Source organism: Thermobia domestica, chromosome 17, assembly GCF_964235325.1.
Source record: "Thermobia domestica chromosome 17, izTheDome1.hap1.1, whole genome shotgun sequence".
NCBI classification, from domain to species: domain Eukaryota; kingdom Metazoa; phylum Arthropoda; class Insecta; order Zygentoma; family Lepismatidae; genus Thermobia; species Thermobia domestica.
In genome coordinates, this window is record NC_137470.1 from 161,769,153 (window position 1) to 161,795,543 (window position 26,391).

At 36.4% G+C, this 26,391-nt stretch overlaps 1 protein-coding gene across 2 annotated transcripts in view; it reads left to right on the plus strand.

Annotated features, from left to right (window-relative positions):
• The window catches only part of LOC145674451 (proline-, glutamic acid- and leucine-rich protein 1-like), a 94,211-nt gene that overhangs the window by 47,495 nt on the left and 20,325 nt on the right, over positions 1–26,391 (plus strand). The window contains exons 5-9 of one of the 2 annotated variants that reach the window (XM_081744519.1): positions 875–946; positions 5,871–6,083; positions 13,990–14,114; positions 17,789–17,971; positions 23,271–23,381. In XM_081744519.1, coding sequence (XP_081600645.1) covers positions 875–946; positions 5,871–6,083; positions 13,990–14,114; positions 17,789–17,971; positions 23,271–23,381 — 704 coding nt within the window. The remainder of the gene's footprint in view (positions 1–874; positions 947–5,870; positions 6,084–13,989; positions 14,115–17,788; positions 17,972–23,270; positions 23,382–26,391) is intronic. The other variant, XM_081744520.1, reaches the window with a different exon arrangement.

Sequence of the window (26,391 nt, forward strand, 5' to 3'; positions counted from 1 at the left end):
CAGGGCTGTTTTACAGGTCGAAATAAAGGGAAAATCCTATATAATGGTATACCTTCCGGGCTCTTCTTTAGCCGCAATGAGTACTCAAAATATCACTGTGCGGCAACGTCGTAGATTAACTTGGAACCAATAGCATTACTCTACGAATCCATGAAGCAGTTACATCGCTTGTTATGCTAACAGATGGTGCTAGTGTCAACGTGTACCAACTTTAACTGCCATCTGGAAAGAATCGATGTAACTATTTGACAGATTGGTAAATCTACACTATGATTGTTTATATGCGACGTTGGCACATAGTGTAATTCATGTCTCCCATACGAGGACCCAAAAGATATATATATATATATATATATATATATATATATATTTCTCTTTATTTTGACTTATAGAATAGTGCTCCATAGTCCGGGGTGCCATTTTTAGAACACAAACGATACATATATACTCCATTGTATATCTGTAAATGCAACATAAGCTAATAATCACAAAATGTAGTAAGTGGAATTAATTATATTGGAAGCTTTTTGTTATTTTAAATTTAAGAAAATAAAGAAAAAATAAAATATAATAATAAAATACACTAAAACTTAGCTTGCTTTTTTTCTTTTTTTGTTTTTTACTTATAAATAATAGATTTTTTGAGAAAATGAAACCATGAACTTTATCAGAATTCTTGATGTCGGGTGCTATATATGATACAACTATTTTATATATTTACCTGACAATAGTGTTTTAATTTGTATAGACTAAATATTATTTTTTAAAAGCAATTATAATTAAAACACTTAACTCAAAGCTAATAGATAGTCCATTACGTAGTATATTGAAGAAATTATTTGCTCGTATACATTCTTTTACATACCTTTTCCAGGTTACCTGTGAAGCCTTGAAATGTTTAAACATGTGCATGAAGTATTATGGTGGGTCGTGTGGTTCTCAGAAGGTAATGTAGATATATAAACCACTTGGGTTTTGTCATGTTTTAAGTTTTTTTTTTTTCCTACTGATAATCTTAAACTTCTTTCCTCTGCAGCGTTCATCAGTGAATTGGATGGATTGGGAAATTTGAGATATTATACAAGGTGTGATCGAAAAGTACGGTGAATGTAATTGCGCAGTGCCATCTATCGGTGCCGTATCCACTTCAAGTAGTAAACCCTGGTAGCCTAAACGTTTGGTACACTTAGTGTCGAGTTTGAACGAGTTTTGATGTTTAGATACCATTCCTGACGTGGAGAGGGCTACGACAGAGCAACTGAACGCCCTTCCAAAAGAAGTCTTCCAGAATTGCTTCTAGTCATGGATTCAACGTTCGGATAAGTGCACTGCTAGCAAGGACAGTGTTTTGAAGGAGATTAAATCAAATTCCATGTAAGCTTATTACATTGTTTCAAATAAAATTATTCACCGTATATTTTGATCATACCTCGTACAATTACAAAAATAAATGTATCTTGTTCTAAGAGAACACAAATTGGTCCTTAATTGTTTAGGAATCTTGATTTTTTTTGTAATATTTAGTACTACTACATGTCATTCCATCATATTTGTTTTGCTATATATACATTTTGATTCAGTGTTGACAGATTATGAAATTGTGAATAGCGAAACTTGCAAAAGCAGAAGCAGCCATTTTTGTGATGAAATAATTATTGTTATAAAAATATGTAAGTACCATGGTGTTTTTTTTTTAAAAAAAACTTCCTATAAATAAATCTCGTTCTTTATTTAAATTACGTTTATACCGAATGTATCAAAAGTATGGGGCTATAGACCAACACCGTTATGAGTGAAGATTTAAGAAAATAGAAAGAGAACAAAGTTGTTGAAAATAGGCCGTTTTCTATCTAAAATGATGGATTTTTGCAATCGCATCACTCGTTTGGGTTCTATACTTTTAAGACCTCCTATGTTAAATAAAAAATCAGCATTGCTGGTTCAGCAAACTGTTTCCTTGCTTGGCCCGAAAAAAGTCTTTTTTTTTTTTTTTTTCAACTCATAATACCGCGGAAAAGTTGCGAATCGGGTATACTAAAAGGAAGTATATAATAATAATAATAATAATAATAATAATAATAATAATAATAATAATAATAATAATAATAATAATAATAATTAGAGACCGGATGTTAGGCAAAATGCCTATTCTTTAATATTAAAGATATGATCAAAAATGACGTTTTAAAATTTATATGGGGGGTTATAGTTTCGATTTAAGCCAATTTTATTTTGCCTATTTTGCCCTTTACTGCCTAAATAATTGCTTTAGTGCCTAATATTGCCTATTCAATGCATTTTCTTCAAAATAAGCCTTCATTGGGAAAATATATAATTTACGTAACACAATACACACATATTTACTTATATTGTGTGTTTATAAACACAAGCACGTGGTACGTTACAATATATATATATATAGGATGATCTTCAAAGATGTTCACATACTTCGGGAGGTGATTCGTGACATGGAAAGAAGATTAAAGTCCTCTTGAATTTCACAAATCATCATCTGAAGATGTGCGCACCTTTATGTCCCGTTCCAATTGTCAGGATTCGATTTCGATTCCAATTTGGCACCCCTGTCACTCGAACACGACGCAGAATTCGACAACATGCAACAGCACTTTTTGTCTTCTTTTCATGTCACGAACCACCTCCCGAAGTATGTGCACATCTTTCAGATTCACCCACATGCCTCGTTTTTGCATATACAGTAAAAGAAGATATTATTTAACAAACAAGTATGTTTCTATATTCTTTGAACATTACCTATGACTTGAACCTATTTTTTAATGGTATTGAGTATTTATCTTCATTATTTCGAGTTACATTTTAGTGCCTATTTTACTGCCTATTTTTTAAAATTTAAGAACTATTTGCCTGCCTATTTTCCAGGTTTTTAGTGCTTAAACATCCGGTCTCTAATAATAATAATAATAATAATAATAATAATAATAATAATAAAATAAATTAAAATCAGTTTATACAGGGTGTAACATAAATGCATGGCCAAAAATGATGAGTTGATTGCGGATATCCAAATAAGCAAAAGTGCTCCTATAAGCATGAGTCTGATGCTGCCTCGTTTCCGAGATACATGGTGTTCAAATGTCGAGTTCCTCCAATGGCTCACGATGGGAAAGTGAATGGAAATGTTCAATATTATCGGAATAATAGAATCGAGTGGAATTATGCCTATACATTTACACTAACACAGAGAATACAAGTAATCAACATTTGAGGTTATTGAATTGTCAGTGTTGCCACAGTGTTGCCAAACAGTGATTGAAGTGTTATGTTTTCAAATAGTCTTGTCTTTCGAAAACAAAACGGAATCTGCCCCATGTTTAAGAACGTTTTGATGTCAGCAATCATATGTTAACGAGTGGACGTCTAGTGTTACTTCAAAACTTAACACTTTGTACCAGGTTCGCAACACTTGACAATCCAATAACCTCAAGTGTTGATTAGTTTCATTCTCTATGTTAGTGTAAATGTATTTACGCAGGCATAATTCCACTTTATTGTATTATTCCTGTAATAATGAACATTTCCATTCACTTTCCCATAGTCAACCATTGGAGGGACTCGACATGTGAACACCCTGTATCTCGGAAACGAAGCGACATCGAACCCATGTTTATAGGAACATTTTTTTGTTTGTTTGGATGTCCGCAATCACCTCGTCACTTTTGGCCATGCATTTATGTTACACCCTGCATATTCCTGTTGCGAATGTGCTCTAAAATTTTCCGAAATTAGGAAAAAAACACATTTTTACGATTTTTTTATTAGCCTCTTCCTGAATGTATTAGAACCACAGAAAATAATGTTTAAATTTATTGAAACCTATCAACACCTTCCGGTCGCGCATTGCCTTCAAAATTAATGAAAGTTTGAAACAAAATTTAGAAAATAAGGTAGATTACAGTTCAAGGTTAAAAAAATACAGCTTACATATTTTTTTTTTTTTTTTTTTTTTAATTATTGAATACAAGTTTAAATGTTTAAAAGCAAATTATTTTAGACCATTAATAATATTTATAAACGTATTTTTTTATTGACAAAACTTTCTGTGAAAAGTCGTAAGTCCAAGAAACTCATGTTGAACATTTGAACATCTTCGTTTTCACTCATTCTTAGCTGAAGTTACATTAAAATCTGATTTATGTGTGGGTGGAGCATCGTGGTCATTGACCCGCACGAGTTACAACGAGCGCCTGAATTTCTTAGAAATGTACCGTCTCCTGTAGCTTAGTGTTGTCAACAGCTCGAGCGGCTCGGCTCACGGCTCAGTCACCACCGAGCCGAACTGAGAAGTGAGCCGAGCGAACAGCTCACCCAACCGAGCCGGCTTGAGCCCTTGTCTCAGTTGGGCCGAGCCGAGCCGTTAGCTCACCTCAGAAGAGCCGAACCAAGCCGGTGGCTCATCGCAACCGAGACAGCTCGAGCCGATGGCTCACCTGAACCGAGCCAGTGGGTCATTCCAATCGATCCGTCTCGAGCTGTTGGTTCAGTTGAACCGAGCCGAGCCGGTTGACATCACTACTGTAGCCTAACCGGCATAATCGGGGACGTATAAGTCAAAAGATTTCTTAGAATTGACAGCCGTTGCAAGAGCGAATACGTGCACCATTTTAAACAGTTCTTTTGTCTAAATCATATCGGTTCAAGTAAGATCCGACTAGAGCTATTACATTTAAATATTTACAAGTTAGTAAGAAAAAGTTATCGTGAAAATGTTAATTTTTCCAAATTTCGGGAAATTTTAGGCACATGCATGACTGGAAGACGTTAACTGCTTTTATTTGTTTTTATGATGCTTTTTAATCTCCCCAATCTGCAACTTTTCCGTGGTATTACGACTTAAAGAGAAAAAAAAAAAAAAAAAAAAAAAAAATCGGCCCACCCTACTGTTTTCTTGAACCCTCACCATACCAACAATACAGCATTATTGGGAAACTGATTTGAGGTGTTCTAGGTTCCTCCTCACACAACAATGTGCACGTTCCCCCATGACTCTTACATTCCGTTCGAACAGGCTGTTGATGTGGAAACGTTGCTTTTTCATTTAACGTCGCATTACCAGTGTGAAGCCCATACGGCTGGCGTGATTGAAAAATATTCATCAATTTACGAAGGTGATTCAGAAAGTAATGCTTCCGAGATGATACCTTTATCTGTGTTTGACAGATAGAATGGACACATGTATCAGTGGAAAGCTTGCATTGTCAGCTACAAATGTTGTCATCATTTTTCAACATAGTCCCCGTTACGAGGAACACACTTGCGCCAACGCGAGACAAGGTTTTACATGCCATCGGCAAAGAATTGTGGTGGATGCTGGCGACACTATTGCCGTACTTCTACTTCCACCTCCGCGTCAAAACTGTAGCGTTAGCCTTTAAGGTGATCCTTAAGTTTGAGAAAGAGCCAAAAGTCACAGGGTTCAAGATCTGGAATAATGGCAGAATGAGACAGAATATCAACAACACTTTGCCAGCGAATGAGACAACTTTGAAGTTTTTGGCGGAAGAGAGAGCGTGTGGCGGTACTCTATCGACTGGCGCTTCGTTTCCGGAACGTAATAGTGTACCCACGACTCGTCGCTGGCGATAATAGTTTCTGGGCGCACAACCTTCCGCAGTCAGAAATTCAATGACAGTCCGGTGTATCAACCGGACGTCACCACTGAATGCCATAGATTGCTCCATTACTCTGGAACGAGAAGAGATAGGAAGGTGAAACAAGTGACATTAAGTACTTTTTTAAAAACTAAATATATCTGTAAACCAAGACAAAACTAAACTATACGTGCATAATTTAAGTACTTTGAATGTATTCTGAAATTGATAATTTTATTTTAGGACAAGATAGAGGTTTTGTTGCTAAATCAGCTAACTCGTGGCGATGATATTGTTCCTTCTGCTGCCGACTGCATGTCTCTACTTCCTCAGCTTGGAACTGGAGGAACAGATGGAGAGAACTATAAGATGGAATGGACTTCATTGTTAAAAAAACTTATTGGTACACTACATAGTGTGTTAGATGACTTATTTGACGGCATTGAAGAAGTCCAGGTAAGTCAAAGTAGTATATAACTAGAGACGAAACTTTTTCGCAACAATTTTGATATTTTGTAGCATTAATTATCACAATTTTCGCATTTATGTCGCATTTATTTTTTTAAATGTAGCACTTTTTTTTTTTTAATTAAGGAATTTCTAAACAGTATATTTTTGGTAGTAATTTATATATCTAATACAAAATGAGGTTATACCTTGATTAAGTGCACATTCTAACTAATGTATTCACTGAAATATAGAAAAAAAAAAATGCAAAAATTTAAACACTTCCTCTAACGTCATCCGTAGTTAAAAGGATGACATGCAGCAGGACATCACCAATTCTTCTTTCAAGTTTGATCTCCTGTCAGTAACAATCATTTGTTTGAGAATCAACACCACATATCTCCAATGTTGGTAAATTTAAGTTTTTGATACCATTAGAATCAGTATAGGATGGCGGGCAATCTGGTTAAGTAGTACACCTATATCACGACAGATGGCTCTTTTATTCCCTCAAAGTGATACCGCGTATATTGAAGCTGAAGCTAGCTTTTAAACAGTTTTTTTTATCCCGTAAAATTAGTGAAATGTTAATTACGCGGTATTGAATCTCAGACGATGATATCATACTTGGAAAAGAATCTCTCGACATCACCACTCCAGACTGGCAACCATATTAAACGTAACAAGCTGACAGCGAAAGACATGTAGTTAACTTTTAAACTGTTTCACAATGATACAATGTCAACTTTCTTATCCTGACTGTTGGGAACTTCATTAACTTTAGTTTTAAAGTCACGGTAAGCAACCAACAGATTATGAATATTTTCACCATAAAACACAGTCAAAAATTTAAACAACAGTTAAGCTTTATTGATGTCTACTTCTTTATAGAGTGAAACAGTTTCTGGATCAAATAACACGCAGAGCTTTTTCGTAAATGCAATTATTTTAAAAGTTAAATAATATTGAAAATAAACTTTTTAGTTATTATTAGTAATAATTAACAAGAATTCCGTTTTTTTCGTTTTCATTCGGAATTATCGCAAGTAATGCCGAATTTCATAAAAATTCGTAATAATATAAACGTGATTTCTGGCTTTGAAACGAAAAGTTTGGGGTTTCCTGAAACATATACGCATTTATTTTTTTTAACGCTTCGCACATATCGCATTAACGTAAAAAGTTTTGTCTCTCTATTATAACTATTTAACATTGTAAATTTCTGATTTTTCTAAACACTAGGAAAAGTGTTTAGCTATATTGCAATTTTCGGAGAGACTCGGCGGGTCATTTTGAGTATTCACAACATATGGGAGCTTCACACAAGAAGTGTTAATGCGTTTGATGTGGAATTGCAAGATCGAAATTGCTCGTTATTTTTGAATGCTGGTCCTATGAAATAATCATCCGGGAATTATCCTTTTTTCTGATTGGTACACTCATGTCCAAAATGATTGTCGCATATCTATAACTGTCTTCTTGTAAGAATATAATTTGATAATGATGTTGCAAGGCACTTTTAATACTGATACTATGTGTATAATCGGGAAATGTATATTTGTGGTAAATTTCATAGGAAAAGAATTATAAATACGAAAATTAGAATGAGTAAACCAAAATGTTACTAAATGTACAAGAAAGTTTTATTTTCGTTTTATTGTTCTTATTTACTGCTCTTTTGACATGAAATTTGCCCCATACATGTCTTTGCAGATTATACACATACTAACATTGTAAGAAATACCGGACGAATTCGTTGTCAAATTATATTCCTACAATAACATATTTATAGACATGCGACAATAATTTTGAACATGAGTGTACATGCCCAGTGCAAGGTTGTATTGAGTTAGCACCTTATATGTTTGTTCATTTACGTATCGTTAAGTAAATACTGATGAAGGATAGTCAAGAATGATGGTTTGAAATTGGTTGGATAATGAAACAGGGTTGTTTCTACAAATAAAACTTGCACTCACCTACCCATCTGACTTGTAGATAATGGTAGTCAGCAACCATTTTTTTTTAAATTTCTGTTTAACTAACTAACTAACTAACTAACACACACACACACAGACACTCTCTCTCTCTCTCTCTCTCTCTCTCTCTCTCTCACTCACTCACTCACTCACTCATTCACTCTCTCTCTCTCTCTCTCTCTCTCTTTCTCTCTCTCTCTCTCTCTCTCTCTCTCTCTGTGTGTGTGTGTGTGTGTGTGTGTGTGGCTGAGAGAGAGAAAGAAAGAAAACATATACTTCAGTTATACAAAGAAATATTTAATGTTCATCTTACTAAGCCTGGAAATATTTCGAAAGCCATATGATGCAATGGATACATCTCCAGCATGAAATGGATCCTTTATTTGACAACAAATGATCAGTACAGAAAATCAGACTCTTTTTCAATTGCTACGTTTGTTACCCCTTAATGGTTGGATAGGTTGGCAATTTTTGGCAACTTACCGTTTACTTGACTGTGACAGGTTTCAAACATTAAGTACTTCAATTCCAAAATACATTTTAGTTGTGAAACTTTGTGACTCTACTTCGCCGTATTCTTGATTCAGGGGAAGGCAGCAAGACGTAGCAATTGAAAATTTGGGTTGATTTTCTGAACTTGGCTTTAAATAATATTGATTCCCTTTGATATGTTAAAAACCATTTCAGGAAAGAAAGAAAGAATGGAAAAAAGGGAGAGAAGAAAACGGCCTGTAGTGTTCCTTCTAGGGATGGTCAAAATTTTCCAGAATCTGACGTAAATTTCACTTTCCGGATTTCGGAAAAATTCCGGAATTTTTCTGAATTCAGAATTTTCTAAATTTCCGAATTTCGGAATTTTTCAGATTTTATTTTCCGGATTCCGGAATGTAAAATTTCCGGAATTGGTTATTCGTAGTTTCACTCATTAATAAAAATGAGCATGTGGCCCAAAAGTAGGTATACAGTCCCGTACTGATCAACTCGCTGTATTTTATATCATTTCTTATTGTTATCAAACAGGTAGACCTAGTTTCTTTAATATTTCTTCTTAACGTCTTTTTACTTATAACTTAAGCCCGGAGCAGTCGAAGCAAATAAATCCATAAACTAGAATGTTATACTTGATCAGTGCAGCCTTGTATACCTACTTTTGGGCTACCCTGTATAATTCCATTCAAGTTATTGATCACATCAGAAAGCTGAAGATCCAATTGACGTATTTGTGGTGGCTCAGTGGTAGAGCGTTCACCTCCGGTGCTTGGGGTCCCTGGTTCGATCCCAGTTCGCGCCATGTGGACTTTGTGGTGGACAAACACCGTGCTCGTGGGTTTTCTCGGGGTTCTCCCGTTTCCTCCCCATATCTTCATTCCACCATTTCATGCATTTTTCATAATCACCGTCTCCTTTAAGCTAACCGGCATTACCGTGGGACGGAAATATGAAAGATTTATTTCATTTCATTTCATTTCCAATTGACGTATTATAATAAGAGCTACGGGTCACCGCACTAAACTTTCTCGCTGCAATTCTTTAACCCTTGGATGCATACGTGAGGGCCCTTGGACCCCAAGCCGTTTTTCTTGCTTCAGATCTCCCTTGTTATATGGCACAGGAAATTTAGATTTGATTACTTTTGCTCCTACAATGCTTTCTTCTTTCATGTAAGGGCATTTCTCAAATTTCTTTCAAATTTCTGAAAGACAATTTATTTTTAATCGATAACCTCATTTTCTATGCATCCAAGGGTTAAACTGTATCAAACGGTGCTGCAGTTATCAACGAAATATCTTCGTTTGAAATACAAACAACATTATAAGGTGTTTTCAGAAAATTTCACCCAAAGTAAACTCATCCCCAAAACTAAACTCTTGGAGAGTTTTCCAAACGAAGAGACTTATGTCATATGTTAGGATTATTAATTAAATATTTCTTTACAAAATAACAACAAAACCGAAAAAGTGGTATTTTACACACACAAAAACACACGCACATTAAAAAAAAAAAAAAAGAAAAAGAAAGAAAGAAAGAAAAAAAAAGAAAAAAAGAGTACCCTTTATGGATTAAAATTATACAGGCACATGAATGAGAGGATGATTGAAATTGACAAAAAGTTAGTAACTTACTGATGGATCTTCCCGTGGGAAAACTAAACAACAACACTATCCATATGTATCGGAACAACAAGCTAGTTTTCCGTCTTTAGTGGTCAGGTAACAAGGATAGAAACGGGTTAAAGGAAAAAAAGGTGTGCAAAGAGGAATATTACAACCAAATACACGTAAAGGATGCTAAAATACTACGAGCAGAGCACAGTGCGAAAGAATGTGCTGAGTTGAAGGAAGCACGATGTCAACGTTAAGTCATTATTGCCAGATCCAAAATTTGCTTTACAGGTAGGTAACCAGATTCTATCAATGTTGCCAAAATCCAGATTTAAAGCGTGTCAGTGCGTAGGGTATACTACCTTTCTGATTACCAAAGAGACATGTTTGCTTAAGTCAGTTTTATGGGCTCTGAAATACACTTGGAGCCGCGGTGTGGTAGAGCGTTCACCTCTGGTGCATGGGGGTCCTAGGTTCGATCCCAGCTCGTGCCAAATGAGCTTTGTGGTGGACAAACATCGGCGTGGGTTTTCTCGGGGTTCTCCCATTTCCTCCCATTTTCTTCATTCCAACATTTCAGTAATTTCTCATCTTCACCGTCTCCTTTAGCCTAACCGGCATAACCGTGGGACGTAAAGCTCAAAGATTTCATTTCATAAGCGTGGGACGTAAAACTTAAAGATTTCATTTCACTACATTTCTGAAATACACATTACAATGTTTACAGTACACTTTTTCACTGTTCTGCCACACTTCTTAATTCATTTACTTTTCTTTGGGGGGTGGGGGAGCTATGAATTTTAGATGTTTTTATTATAACTCTACTTACTCATTGCATTAATATAGGTAATACAGAAACATAATTAAATTTCCGATGTTCACAATTACACAGATTCATACAAGCATTAGGCCTAGGCATTAACTGAGACAGCAAGACGATCAGTGACTCTGCAACAACTCAAAACTCAACAAAAGTATAGTGTTGTCAGACCTGGACATTTAAAAGTACTAGAGCCTGTCAATCTCAGGTGTGCTCTTGGAAAATATGCTCCCTAAAAACCCTCCCTTTGTTTAGGGAAAAAAAAGTGAATGACCTCAGCCTTGTTGCCGATTTGTCATTCAGTCGTTTGATCTCGACGAGTGAAGATCGTAGGCTACTTAAAATGGCTAAGAAGACAATGCACAGCGAAGTTCGTGAAATAATTCGTTGTGGCGACGCTTCCGCATCCGACAATTGATGAAAGATCTCGGCCGCAGCTGCTTGTCGCTCCCCGTATCCTCGAAGGAGATATGGGAAAAAACACATCGACAGCAACGCCTTAGACTAAGGCTATTTGAGAAAGCGTTACCCCTTGTAGCGAACGCGGCCAAGGTGGCTACTCAGTAATTTTACTTTCACCAGAGTTGTAGAGCCAGTCAGGGTTTCCGGGTCTTGTTGCCAGGTCCAGGTGTGTAATAGCAGAGTTCCAATACTCTGCACAAAGCATCTTCCAAGCAGCTGTTTCTTGCTACAATCCCTTTGCCTGGCAACACGTCTTTCCTTCCTTTTGAAATCTTTTAAACAGCAGGCGGTCTATTGTTCCGAAATGCACCAAATACGCTCGACCTGACGTTTTCTCCGCGTTTTTATTGCTTTCGCGTTTGTGATTAGCCATCTACATTTAAATACATGGTCAGCGTATTTCAAGCGTACGCATGAGCAATAAATACGCTTTGCGACCGCTTCAAATAACCGGGTACTTAAGGAGCACAGTTGAGATAGAAATGCTCTAAAACAAGAATTAAACTTGTATCGAAAAGTTAATTTTAGTAAAACCATTGTTCATTGTGAATGGAATACTCAACAAACACAACTTTTTTTTATTACATAAAACTAATAATTTGTGATTTCATACATGAAAATAAGAAAGTAGCGTATTGTTAAGTCATAGCCTGTAGATAATTAAAAGTAGCCCCAAAACTTTCGTCGCCCAATTTGAAATTATGGTAGCGAAGACGCTTAAAAACAATATAATAATAATTACAGTTTAAATATAATTTCCTCTTGGATATTTGGTGGTTTGTTGATGAGTTTGTAGAAACACAGAGACCAAGCCTCCTAGGATGACAGGATCCTAGGGTGTTTGCGGCCAAGGAGTGTGTATAGGTTCCTCCTAGAGACCAGTCGTCCTAGAGAGGTAATGACAAAGGAACTCTCAGAGACCAGGCGTCCTAGAGAGAGGTAAGGAGGATAAAGGAACTCTCAGAGACCAGACGTCCTAGTGAGTGGTAGCGATAAAGGAACTCTCAGAGACCAGACATCCTAGAGAATGGTAAGGATAAAGAGCTCTCACAGAGATCAGGCGTCCTAGAGAGTGATAAGGATAAAGGAACTCTCAGAGACCAGGCGTTCTAGAGAGTAGTAAGGATTAAGGAGTTCTCACAGGGACCAGGCGTTCTAGAGAGTGGTAAGGAGGATAAAGGAACTCTCAGAGACCAGGCGTTCTAGAGAGTGTTAAGGATAAAGGAGTTCTCACAGAGACCAGGGGTCCTAGAGAATGAAGGTGATGATCAGTCGGTGGAACCCTTTTAGAATTTATGGTAACTTTTGTTACCATAGCGTAGTGTTGTCTTTAACCTCTTATTTAGGTCCTATAACAGGCATTTAAGCCGGATTTTTTATTAGTCAAGTCAATCATGGACCAAAAAACACTACAGACCTGTTTTGGAACCGGATGGTTTAACTTGGCGACGCCAAGTGGGGTCGGAGAAGCGTGACATTGTTCTCTTTTTTTTTTTTTTTTTTTTTAAAGCAAATTTCAAAAAATTTTCACACCCTTAATTTTCAAGATATCAGATTGAAATTTTGCGTACGGATTGTGTGGACCTTTGAGTATTTCTCAATTTTTTTGAGGTCCCTACGTGAATCCAGGCCCGGGCGCGAGGGGCGCAAATATTCCAAGGGGGTGATTTTTTTAGAAAGGTTTCCGGGTTTCCCCGAATTTTCCGGTTCAAGTGTATGATAGATGTGCTGAAGAAAATGACGTTTGAACCATGATCCTAGGCCAAATAGTAATGTAGGAAATTTTAGAATATATTTATATATAAAAGTGGGTCACCTTCAGATTTAAAAAAAAAAAAAAAAATCTGACCTTTGTTTTCAAGGTATTAGATTGAAATTTTGCACACGCATTGTGTACGTTACTACACATTTTTAAAGAGATTTTCAGATTTCTATCTGAACACAGGCCGGATCAAAGGGGCGCAAAACTTTTGAAAAAAAAAAAAAATCGAAAAACTTCCGATTTTCCCGTTTCTGGTGTATAATACGGACAAGCGAGTGGTACCGTTGGAATGGATGCTCTATTCTAAAAATGAAAAAATAATTTAAAAAAAATCGAAGTATGAACCATGATCCTACGATAAATAGTAAGGAAGCAGTAGCTGTTTGATTGAAAGTCTAAAACTTACTTCAAAAAGTGGAACTCCTTAAAGGATGCCTTCTACGGTGTGTTGGCTTCTTTTATCCTGAAATGTTAGCTGATCCTGAAATGACTTTATTGATCTTTATTTGGCGATTGTTGACGACAATCAACGACTTGTTCTTCGTATTTGTCGTCTGCAGTTGTTTTTACCCAGCACGTGGTGTTGGGAGCAGGTGTAGAGCCCTGCAATATACTTGAAAAACTGTAGTTGGGTGAACATGACAGTTGTGAAATGTAAGTTTCTGTAGTATTTATTATAGAATATCTCCATATAATTATCATTTATATTTGGTTTATTTCTTTTGATATATCATTAGATAAATAAAAATACCTTTAATAAATTCAGTATGTATTCATCGTGTTATTTCAGAATTACAGTCCTCCGCCATTGAAATTGGTTTTGCCTGAGGTGACGCATCAGAATCGGTTCCTTATTATTGAAGGAAGAGTACGGCAGCTGTCAAACTTATGTCAATTTCTGCAAGCATTGTTAGTGTAAGTATTTCTTTTACTGTCATAAGTATACAGAAGGTTGATCGATTTATATACGACCGATTTGACTCTCTATCACCTGTGTAGTTACCCTAAAACCATGAAATCGGCGTCGCTATTAGGTGTTGTCTTAAGTGCTGGAGTGATGTATTGGAACTAGTACACTGCCGTTGAAAGTGGACCGATGTTAGGAAGGTCGCATTATGGCTTTTTTTTCACGCATAATTTTTCTGTTTCATAATAGAGACGTAAAAAAGAAGAATTCATTACAAATTTACAAATATTAGTTGATTTAACAATAATTTAGCCCGTCAGTTGTTAGGGCAATTTATTCTAGGATAGTATTTTTTCTTTTCTTCTGGGGCAGTCAGGTAAAAGAAACCAAAATTTTGTTTTTGACCCTGGCACATATAATTATTTATTGCATAACAATTTAAGATATATATATATAAGTAAAACCTGTCAACTTACTTTAAGATATATATAATTAAAACCTCTTTAAGCTGACTACCTATCTTGGAAGTTGGCCGCATTGAAGCAATGTTTATCCTATGATGATAATGATAAATTTGCCAGCGTATCTTGACCACGCAAAATACAGTTTTGTTATTTTTCGTAACTCCTTCATATTCCCATATGAGAGGCAGATGTTTTGTATTTGTGACTGGAGACAAAGAAGCATGGATTCCCACGATTTGTTCTTGGAGGTCAATGCCCAGAACATTACTCTAATAAAAAGGTGGTGAAGGAAGATGTGAATAAGAAAAAGCACGTACAGGATTTCAGGAAATGGTTGTACTGTATTTGTTTACCCTGTCTGTTTTGGTAAACTGATCGGCTCCTTTCATCAGTGGGGAACTTTGATAATTCTGGAAAATTCTCAAGGTTAAAGCTAACCATCTCAGTTGTCAACTATTGGCACCTGACTGCTTGTCGAAAAGTAGCGGAGGTTTTGAGACATTTTTTATTCCGAGGGAAACACTTGTAGCTCATTAACAAGAGGTAGTTAGCTATAAAATTACAATGTGTATATGTGCCAAAAAGAATGAATGTAATACGTCTAGAATAAACCATCATGACTAAATTTGTTATTAATAACTGATTCACTAGTTTTCGAAAGGTATCTACACAAAATATTTGTCATTGTTGGAAGTAGCTGTCGTGTCATTCCTTATTAAAATTTTACAATCAAGTAATACTATAAATCCTCTTCTAAAAATACACCAATCACACTTATTTTCTGTAAGTTGGCTACATGTCTAAGTTGGCTACTTTTCAATGGAACCGATGGTGGCCAACATAAACAGGTTTCAGTGAATATATATACATAGGGTGGTCCATTTATAATGATAGTAGTAAATATCTCAGAAACCTTAAGAGGCAGTGAAACGAAATTTTGCACATATTTAGTATAGAGTAAGGGGGCGCGGTGGCTCAATGGTAGAGCGTTCACCTCCGGTGCTTGGGATCCCTGGTTCGATTCCAGCTCTCGCCGTGTGAAGCTTGTGGTGGACAAATACCGTGCTCGTGGGTTTCTCATGGTTCTCCCGCTTCCTCCCATTTACTTCATTCCACCATTTCATTTATTTTTCATCATCACTGTATTCTTTAGCTTAACAGACATAACCGTGGGACGTAAAACTTAAAGATTTCAAATCATTTCATTTTAGTATAGAGTAGTTACGTATTCCAATATACGTTGTTTCGTAGATTGAAAGTAAAATGGTAATAGATAACTACCCATTCACGTCCTGGGTGGTACTCGATACTTTAACATGCAAGTTGATATTTCAAGGTAGCGCAGAAGACTGCTTGACAGTCAGATGGCTTCAGAAATTGGACGAATGATAGCCTGCTCTAATGGTAATAAAGAAATAAATAAAAAAAATTAAGTATACTACTGACAAAAAGAGAGAGAATTTATAGCAAATCATACAAAGCTTTCGCAAGAATTCTTCTATATACGATGGTTTATGTTGATCTCTCTCCGTCCGTCTGTCTCTTATATGGGAATTAAACTGAAACATTGAAAATTTTGCGAATTTTTGCTAAAGAAAGAAGTTCTTTTCAACATTTTAGAATTTTGTTTAACAGAAGTGTAAATGTTACTTATGTAGATCAGGCGGAAAATTAACACCACAAACTTGGAGGTGCAAACATAAGGTCGAAAAAAGTCCTTTTAGAACTACAAGCTGGCGAAAGTTTAAAAGAGATAGTATTTTTAGGTTTTCTACTTTGGAAACTATGGAATCAGCACAAATAGTTCAATAAATTACAAACTAGCACAAGTTGTTTGTGAAACCTGTGATAGCGATGCAAGGAATTTTGGAAGATGAAGTTATATATCCGAAGGGTTCCTACCAATTCGTAAACTTTTACAAAATCCTTGTGATGTTAAAAGGAAGAGCGCTGCCAATACTTACAATCCTTTTAAAATAAATGATATAAATGAACATGCAGGGCATATCTGGTTTTGAAGTAACATGAACTTAGGAGATGAGCTTTTTTTTTCTCGCATTCTGTTAAAAGTACTGTACTCAGGTTATTCATGAGTTCTCTTTTTATGTCTTATAAACATGATTATTCTCCACTTGATGTACCAAATACATGACGGGGCCGCGGTGGCTCAGTGGTAGAACGTTTACCTCCAGTGCATGGGATCCCTGGTTCGATCCCAGTTCGCGCCGTGTGGACTTTGTGGTGGACAAACACCGTGCTCGTGGGTTTTCTCGAGGTTCTCCCGTTTCCTCCCACTTTCTTCATTCAACCATTTCATTCATTACTCATCATCACCGTCTCCTTTAGCCCAACCGGCATAACCGTGGGACGTAAAACTCAAAAATTTCATTTCATTTCTTTTTATGTCTTATAAATATGATTATTCTGGACTTATGTTCCAAATACATGACGTCGTAGCTTTCTTCCATCAATGTTTACTAGTGATTGACATATACCTTCAACAGATTATCTATTGTTAATTTTTATCTAGTGGTTACTATCGCGTGACAAAATGAAGCTCACTGCAGCTGGTGAGTTACCACATTTTGAGTTTTGCAGTAACACAGCGTTATTTTGTATTTTGCGATTATAATAGACTAGTGTAACGGGATGCCTACTGCAGTATTTATCTTATGGAATGTACAAGGTGGATAAATGCAGTACCCTACTTATTTTTATATGAACTGCATATCTCTGATTGAATCAAGCAAGCACCATCAGCGGATAGAATTAAGAGCATATTCGTCGCACCACTTAGGATTTAAAATCGTTGAGAAGAAAGTGTAAAATTACAGTTATTAGATGAACCTAGGGGTAAACTACTGTATATGGCAATTCTGTCATTATGGCTACAAATATAGTTTTTAGGATTTAATGTCCCACGATTATGCACCGAGGCTAAGGGAGACGGTGATGATAGTAATGAATGAAATAGTGGAGTGAATAAAGTAGAAAGAAAGGAAGAACTTCGAGAAACCCACGCATACGGTGTTTGTCCACCACAAAGTTCACTTACTGCAGGCTGGGATCGAATCACGCACCAGAGGTGAGCACTCTACCACTGAGCCACCATGGCTTCCTGTTAATTTTAACTCTAAGCAGATAAATTGTCTAAATATTAACAATTAATGATCTGTGAAGAAATATAGTTGGAGTACTGGTATTCCTTTTATTTTCAGCAATGAGTATCCTGTCGCAAAAGGTATAGCTCCAGATAGCATTTTCAATTTGATTCGTCGAGGCCTGGCTGTGACCTGTAAGAATGAAGGGAAAGAAGCTTCAATTGAAGTTCTGGCGCTTAGATCATTACTTCCAGATATTCATATAAGTTTGCTAAAAGTTTTGCGTGCGTTGGTATTATGGTATGTATTTGAACTTTTCGTTAGTTGAAATTTCAATAAATATTAATCTAAAATGGCTTTAACCCCTTGCACTGAAATGACGAGTCTAGCTTGTCATGGCCTCCCGGTGCTAAATCGCACAATGACGAGTTACACTCGTCATAAAATTTAAACTATTATAGCATCACGTAGGGTTACTATATTGATGTTTTGAAAGTTATATAATGGTAAACCATCTATAATACACTTTTATACCTTATACTTCAAAAAAATTGGTGCAACGGAAGGAGGGGCAGGAAATTCAGTAAATAAATCGTAGTGGAAGGGGTTAAGGATACTATTGGACGTATGTTACTTAGTTAAAAAAAATGTCCATAAGCGTCCTTAAAATTTTATAGTAAGCTACTGACTGTTTTGTTAGACTATTGTCGACTTCTTCGGTATAACTGAAAAATTTTATTTGGTTAATCCGTCACATTGCGTAGTTGCCTCCAGCCTAAGATATGATGGAAAATGATATATATAAATGGAATTGATGAATCCTTAGTACGGTATTTACAGATGAAAATGTTTACTTTCCTGTTTCCTTAAACGTAAGAAAAAGTGAACATGTGATCGAACTTGCACAAAGCGTGTTCACTTCAGAAGGAAAGAACGGTTATATTTATCATTTAAAAATTTAGCAATGTTCGGTATATATAATTAAGCACATTGCCAAACTTGCATTTGTATTATGAGTAATTGCTGAAGAAGGAAGCGACGGTTAATTTTCTCACTAAAAGGCTTCCAACAAAATTGTTGCTTATGTGTGACATTGAAGGAGAAAACAGTAGTAGTTATGCTTCTTGTAGCGTAAAATTCTGTTATTTCGCAGATTATAAATGGGAGAATCTTCAAAACTATTGACCGAAGCATGAGAAATAGTTCAAATAAAAACAATGGAATTAGTCGACGATTGAACGAAACCGTTTGACGCTTATGGGTAAGTTTTTAACTAAATATTAAGGTAAATTGTGTCGATGGCTTAATAGATCGACAGGGTAAATATCTTGGCAGCAAAATCTTGGTGCTGGACCTATCTTGTACCATTTAAAAGTAGGCACTGTTGTTGTTGTTATGCACCTTCTTAGATCGACTATTATACTGTCGTGCCGTTATATTCTCAAGCTTTTTGCACTTCAGATTAGATAATTTTTTTTCTTTTTTTTTCTTTCTTTTTTTTTTTTCGGATTCTATAGTTCTTACCCTCCTGTGTATTTTGCTGAATATACCACACGTGTTACACTGAAACTCGAAGCGTATTGAATATTTCGGACAGACAAATGATGAATACTATTTTGTTATTTAGAGAATAATTTACGATTATTCTACTTACTGAATGTATCCAAGTGTAAACTTAAAAAGAATTGTTTGTAAATTACCCATTTACAGTAAGGGTAGTTGGGCAACCATGAATTAACAAATAGCTAACAAAAACAATGAATCGCCAATACAAACATCGAAAAATGTGCTTCTCTTACGATTTCTCTAAAGAAGAAGGAAACCTATAAGCCACAAAATTAATCATAAGAACATAAATCCTGTCTCCTCTTTCAGAGATTTTGGTGTTACTATTGACAGTAAGATTACTTTTGCGGATCATATAAGCACAAGGGGCCGTGGTGGCTCAGTGGTAGAGCGTTCACCTTTGGTGCAAGGGGATCCTGGTTCGATCCACTGTGTGGTGGGCAAACACTGTATGCGTGGGTTTCCTCGGGGTTCTCCCGTTTCCTCCCACTTTCTTCATTCCAGCATTTCATTCATTTTTCATCACCGTCACCTTTAACCTAGCCGGCATAACGTGGGACGTAAAACTTAAAGATTTCATTTCATATAAGCACAATGTCTTGTAGTGCAATGAGAAAACTGGGATTCCTTTATCGCTTCACTGACATGAAAAATCTTAATTCCTTAAGCTTGTTCTATGTCATATGTTGCTCCCACTATTGAGTACTGTTCTCCTATCTGGTCTATGGCCTCCCCATCTCATTAAAAAAAAATCTGTAATTAGTTTCTTTTTACCCATTGTATCCTACTGAGTACCTGGGGGTGCGGTGGCTCAGTGGTAGAGCGTTCACCTCCGGTGCTTGGGGTCTCTGGTTCGATCCCAGCTCGCGCCGTGTGAACTTTGTGGTGGGCAAACACCGTGCTCGTCGGTTTTCTCGGGGTTCTCCCGTTTCCTCCCACTTTCTTCATTCCACCATTTTATTCATTTCTCACCATCACCGTCTCCTTTAGACTAACCAGCATAATCCTGGAACGTAAAACTTAAAGATTTCATTTAATTTTCCTACTGAGTACCTCACCTCCGAATACTTCCAAAAAATGACGTTTTAAAATCCCTCAATATCAAACTTCCCCTGGTGAGAAACAAAATTTATGACAATATTTTTGCATAAAATTGTAAATGGCCATATATCATATGAACAGTTATTAGGGCAGATCAATTTTCGCGTACCTGCTAGAACAACACGGTCTAGTGATCTCTTTTAAACTCGAGTTGCGAGGGTAAATATTGTCCAAAGGTCCCTTCTAAACCGAATTGTTAGTACGTGTAATCAGTTACCAGAAACTGTAGACGTTTTTTCAAATGAGTATACTTTCAGATTCTCTATAAATAAGCTATCTTTGTAATGTTGCCATTGTGCTGTACCATCTTGAGCTCAAATTGTTTTTCGATTTTTATATTACATAAATGTTAAAATATTTTCAGTGTAAAATGGCCTAGTGCTGTATCTGAAATCTATCTTATATATAAAAGAGAACGTACAAATCCTTTGTTCCCTCATCACGCTAATACGGCTGAACCGATTTCTTTCATTTTTGGGGGGTTATTAGGATTTGGACCCTAGATGGTTTTTATCATATCACTTTAATTTTCAATTACCAGTGTCTTGAGATAATTGACCATTCAAGTGTCCATAACGTACAAATCCTTTGTTAGTTCATCATAGGTAAAAATAAACGTATTTATATGCAACCCGCATGACCGTGTCACTCGGCGGGTTAACATAAATGACAGGCGATATAATGTTAACATTTACTGCAATCTACTATGGTTTTTATCATATCACTTGAAAGCGAAAAAGTAAAAATTATCTAAGTAACAAAGTTTATTGCGTTCCGGGGTGACCGCAGCGAAGCGGGGCGGGTTAACATAAATGACAGGCGATATAATGTTAACATTTACTGCAATCTTCTATGGTTTTTATCATATCACTTGAAAGCGAAAAAGTAAAAATTATCTAAGTAACAAAGTTTATTGCGTTCCGGGGTGACCGCAGCGAAGCGGGGTGAACGCTGCTAGTTATAAATAAATAAATTAATAAATATAAATGCTCTACAACAAGTAATTCATGCTTTTTTATTAAACCGTACTGTATACTTGTTTCAAAACATTAGATAAGGCCAGTAGAATACAATAAGATATGTTGTCGAAATAGCTTCAACGTTTTAACATTGGACACTTACTAGACAAGAAGCGTTTTACATATATCCATCATGAAAGATATAAAATGAAATGCTGTTCGTAAGCGGAGAAAAAAAAAATGGGTTCACAAAAGTTGTTGGTAAATCCATTTGTTCGCGAACCGAGGAGGAGTCAACTGTACATGATGATGGAAGAATTGGTGGAATGAGAAAGTGGAAGGAAACGGGAGAACCCCGAGAAAACCCACGAGCACGGTGTTTGTCCACCACAAAGTCCACACGGCGCGAGCTGGGATCGAACCAGGGAACCCAAGCACCGGAGGTGAACGCTCTACCACTGAGCCACCGCGCCCCCTGGGAGGAAACGAGAGTACCTCGAAAAAACTCACGGACACGATGTTGTCCACCACAAACTTACTTGGCTGGGGATAGAACCTTACGGACCAGAGGTAAGTGCTCTACCACAGAGCCACCTTTGTTCCCTAACAACTGTTTCAATTCAGTTTGTTACTCTACCCTGGAGTAATAAAGAAAATGTAGCAATAATTAAAAACGTAGTCATAATTAGTAATACTTCGCAATGAATCCACATTTTAATACATACTATACTTAATAATAATAATAATAAAATAACTCCTCCTCCTCCTCCTCGTACTACTACCACTACTACTACTACCACTAAAAGTACCTACCATTTGTCTGTAGCTAGAATAAATTAATAGTATTTACATTAATGTCAATGGGAAAAATAATGTCGGTTCGAAAACAACATTACGGGACGGATTAAGTTTGTGATCCATGAGTCCACTGTATATAAGTTTGCACCTTAAATGACTCAAATAATTAATACAGTGTAGTAAGTTGTAAAACTAATGCTTACGTAGCAATGCAAATGATTATCAGTTAGAAAAAGAAATGTAATTTTATAATTAAACTAGTCTTTGGCCGGTTGGGGGCCCCGCCCTCAGGTCCCTGAATTTTTTATTTTTAGTGATTTTGTTAAACAATCCTATAGGGAACGTACAAACATACCGAATTTCAAGTTTTTATTCTAATTCTAATTCCAAGTACCTAAAACGTGACATGACATTATACGTAAAATAAATAAATAAATAAATAAATTACTTCACTCCCTTTAGAGCCCCTAAAAATTAAAAATATTCAGTTTTGGCAATGTTTCTGTGGGTTAATCCCGGAAGGCTACAATCATGCCAAATTTCGTCATTCTAATCCTTGAGGAAGTTTCTAAACATTGTGGGGTGTAGAAGATGTCCCATATAAATAACAAGGGAAAAGTTTTTCAGTTTCCCATACCACACTAAAATTGAAAATTTTTATTTTTTGTGATTTACTTTGGTAACGCTAACGAAAACGTACAAACATATTGAATTTCAAGTTTTTATTCCAATTCTGAGTGCCTAAAACATGAGATTATAGGTCCGAAAAAAGACCCATTTAAATAACATGGGGAAATTCTTCATCTCCCCTTTAGACTCCCTAAAATATGATATTATATGTCCAAATGAAGGTTCATTTAATAACATGGGAGACTTTTTTGTTCCCCTCTTAGACCCCCCTAAAAATGAAAAATATTCATTTTTGGCAATTTTCTTGTGGGTTAGTCTCAGGAAGCTACAATCGTGCCAATTTTCAACTTTCCACGTCAACCGGAAGTACCCATTTATTTTATGTCAGTTGATGTAGTTTTATATATACACAGCAGATAGAATTAGGATTTTGAAAAGTTATAAAAATTATCTTGCATATGTGGATGTGATTTTTTTTTTTTCAAATACAATTAATCAATCGAAAGTTCACGTTGTAACTAATTTTTAGTCATTCTTCTTCGTAGCTGTAAAGCATCGTTAATACCGTATGGGACACAAATTGTACACCTTGCGCTTCAGACGCTGAAATGGACGAGTACCGACGAATGGACTTATGGGTTTGAAAAGCCATACAGGTGAGATAAATGCTGGTATCTTCTAAGTGCTTAGAAAAGTCGTATGTTTGTAGTATGGACTAAACATTTACTTCCTAAAATATTTAGAAAAAGCAAACTCTTGGCTCTTCCTCATTATACTTATGTAGGATATTTTTTCAATGTTTCGTGAGCTCCTTCATGGCTAAACGACTAGCGTACGCGCCTTTAGCGTGGGAGACTTGGGTTCGATTCCCAGCAGAAGCTCCTGTGGTTCAGATCCCACATTAAGACGTAGATCCACATCTCCTATAGCCGCGCTGCTGAAAGAAATGCTGAACTGAAAATCAATTCAAATAAAATTTTCAGTGTTTTTGGTTCTCTAGTTTGGATTCGTAGCTTAGATAATTATCATTGGAGAGTAAATACAAATTATGAAGTAGTGGGATAAACATAAAATAGCTGAAGTGCCGGTATAGCTGAAATTTGGGCTTCAGCAAAAATATGAATTTGGAGGAAGAATAGTTACGGGATGATTGGTTGGTAAATGTACTAAGGGAAAAGGAAAGATTGTGTGTGTCGAAGGATGTGAATCGCAATTTTCCCTATTTATGTGTATTTATGATTACAAAAAAGTCGAAAAAGAATAACAGCAAATATATACAGGGTGTCTCAAAAGTCCCCTGACATAGGGTAACTCTTTTATTATCAGAGATACAACAAAATGTAAGAGGAAAAACTATCTCCAACTATGATGTTTTCAGTCTAAAGTGAAGGAATATTTTTAAATCGGACGAACCGTTTGGGCTGTACACTCTTTATGCGCCCAGTATTAAATGAAAATGCAACGTTGCCATTTACCTGGATCCACAACATAAGTGAATGAAGCTACTGTTTGAAATGGGTGCTGGCCATCGACATGTTAGCATAGAAGACGACATGCTAGCATCGACCAACACAGCCAACAGATAGTACATACATTAGGTTGTTTTTCGACATAGTCACCATAACGGTTGAGGCACTACGTGAGATGAATTGAAGATTTCCTCCTGGTAAACATTCTGTCCTTGCGTGTTCAGCTACATTGTCACGAAGTGTTTCACCTCCTCGTCTAAAGCGAAGCGACGATCTCCGAGGTGTTCTTTCAAGTGTAGGAACAAGTGAAAGTCGCATGGAGTGAGGTCCGGACTGTAGGGAGAGTGGTCGATGATGACCAGCTGCTTCAACAGCGTGATGGTCTTCTAGGTTGCGCAACTTTAAAGGCCGCAAACTTTTGACACCATTCTGCGACATACTGACGAGACATTACAGTCTCTCGGTAAACATCTACCATCTTCCGGTGAATTTCAGCCGCGGTTTCATGTTTCGGCCACAGAAATCGAAGAACTGAGCTGACTTCTTCGCGAGATCAGTTTTCCAAACGAGTCACCATTTGTGTTTACCTACAACTATCGTCGTAGGTTGCACTCTAAAGTTATCAGCTCAGTACTTGTATTACAAGTACCGCCCACTCCTCATTCCTCTATAACAGACGAAACTCCAGAAATATCGGCTCTGTAACCTTAGTTTCTGATTCTCCCTCGTACATCTGTTTGAGCGGTGTTACCGAACTCTCAAACAAGAATATGAAGAATATTGGGAATTCCAACCTGTTATTAGCATTAGATGTGTACCTCATGGAGAACACTCACCAGGAACGCACTACTCTCTCTCCATGTAAGAAGACATCCCGTTAGTTAGTTTGGTTGTTTATTGAAACTTAGTGTCTCCTTTAAGCACCAAGGCTATATAAGACGTGGACTTATAGTTTCAGGTGGTATTTGGCACTCATTATGCGCAAAATTACTTTGCTGTACCTCAGTGAAATTTTAACACATTACGTTAGTCAGAATTTCACTTTAAGTTTACGGCCTTTCTAGGTTCAGAGCTGAAAATGGATGCTAAGCTTATACAAACAAACAAATAAAAATGTTTCCAAAGCAAATACCAGATTTAGTAATATATGTGTGATCAAAAAATACAGTGAATGAGATTTTTTTCTTGTTTTGTTTTGTTTTAGCGGCAACTGCTTGCGATACAACTATTTGATGTAATTTGTCCGATAGCCTGATCCATTGAGACTGACAGCATCAAGTTGGAACACGACGCGTGAACTTTTAAGTTCTGTTTCAAAAAGTGCTGCACAAATTCATGAAATGTTGAAATTGGTGTATGGCGATAATGCTATAACTCCGAAGACTGTTAAGAAGTGGTATGAACTATCTAAAAGCGGAAATCAGTCGCTAGAAAACGAGCAACTTTCGGAACGTCAATTAACTTGAAAAACAGAAAAAAGCGAGCAAAAAGTGGCAAAAATTCTTCGTTTAAATAGGCGAATAACTATTCTAGAGCTTTCCAAAGAACTAAACTTCTCGTACGGGTCCGTACAAAGCATTTTAACCACCGATTTGGAAATGAGAAAAGTGAGTGCGAAATTCGTTCCCCGACTTTTGACTGACGAACAGAAGTTTTTGGCTGAAAGAGTATTCCTGTCTGTCTACGTCCACCGTACTCTCCAGATATAACACGACGCGACTTCTGGCTCTTCCCCAAAATTAAAACCGTGTTTAAAGGAAAACGTTTTGACACAATTCCTTACATTGAGAAGGCCACGACAGAGCAGATGATGAGCGCCCTTCCGAAAGAAGCCTTCCAGAAATGCTTCCAGTCATGAATTCAACGTTGAGATAAGTGCATTGCTAGCCAAGGACAGTGCTTTGAAGGAGATTAAATCAAATTTCATGTAAACTTATTACTTCGTTTCTAATCAAATTATTCACCGTTTTTTTTTTTTTTTTTTTTTAAATCATACCTCGTAAATAGAGTTGAATGATTTAATTCGTGATTTATACTTATCCAAGGAGCAAAGTGGAAAATTTGTTTACACGTAATTAACATGAGAAAAGGTTTCATCAGGACATATTGCGAATGGAAAGTTGCTTTAAAAGTTGGCTAAATACTAAAATGTTAAGTGTTCTTGTTTGTTTTTTAAGTGGGAAGGCTCTACTTCTGA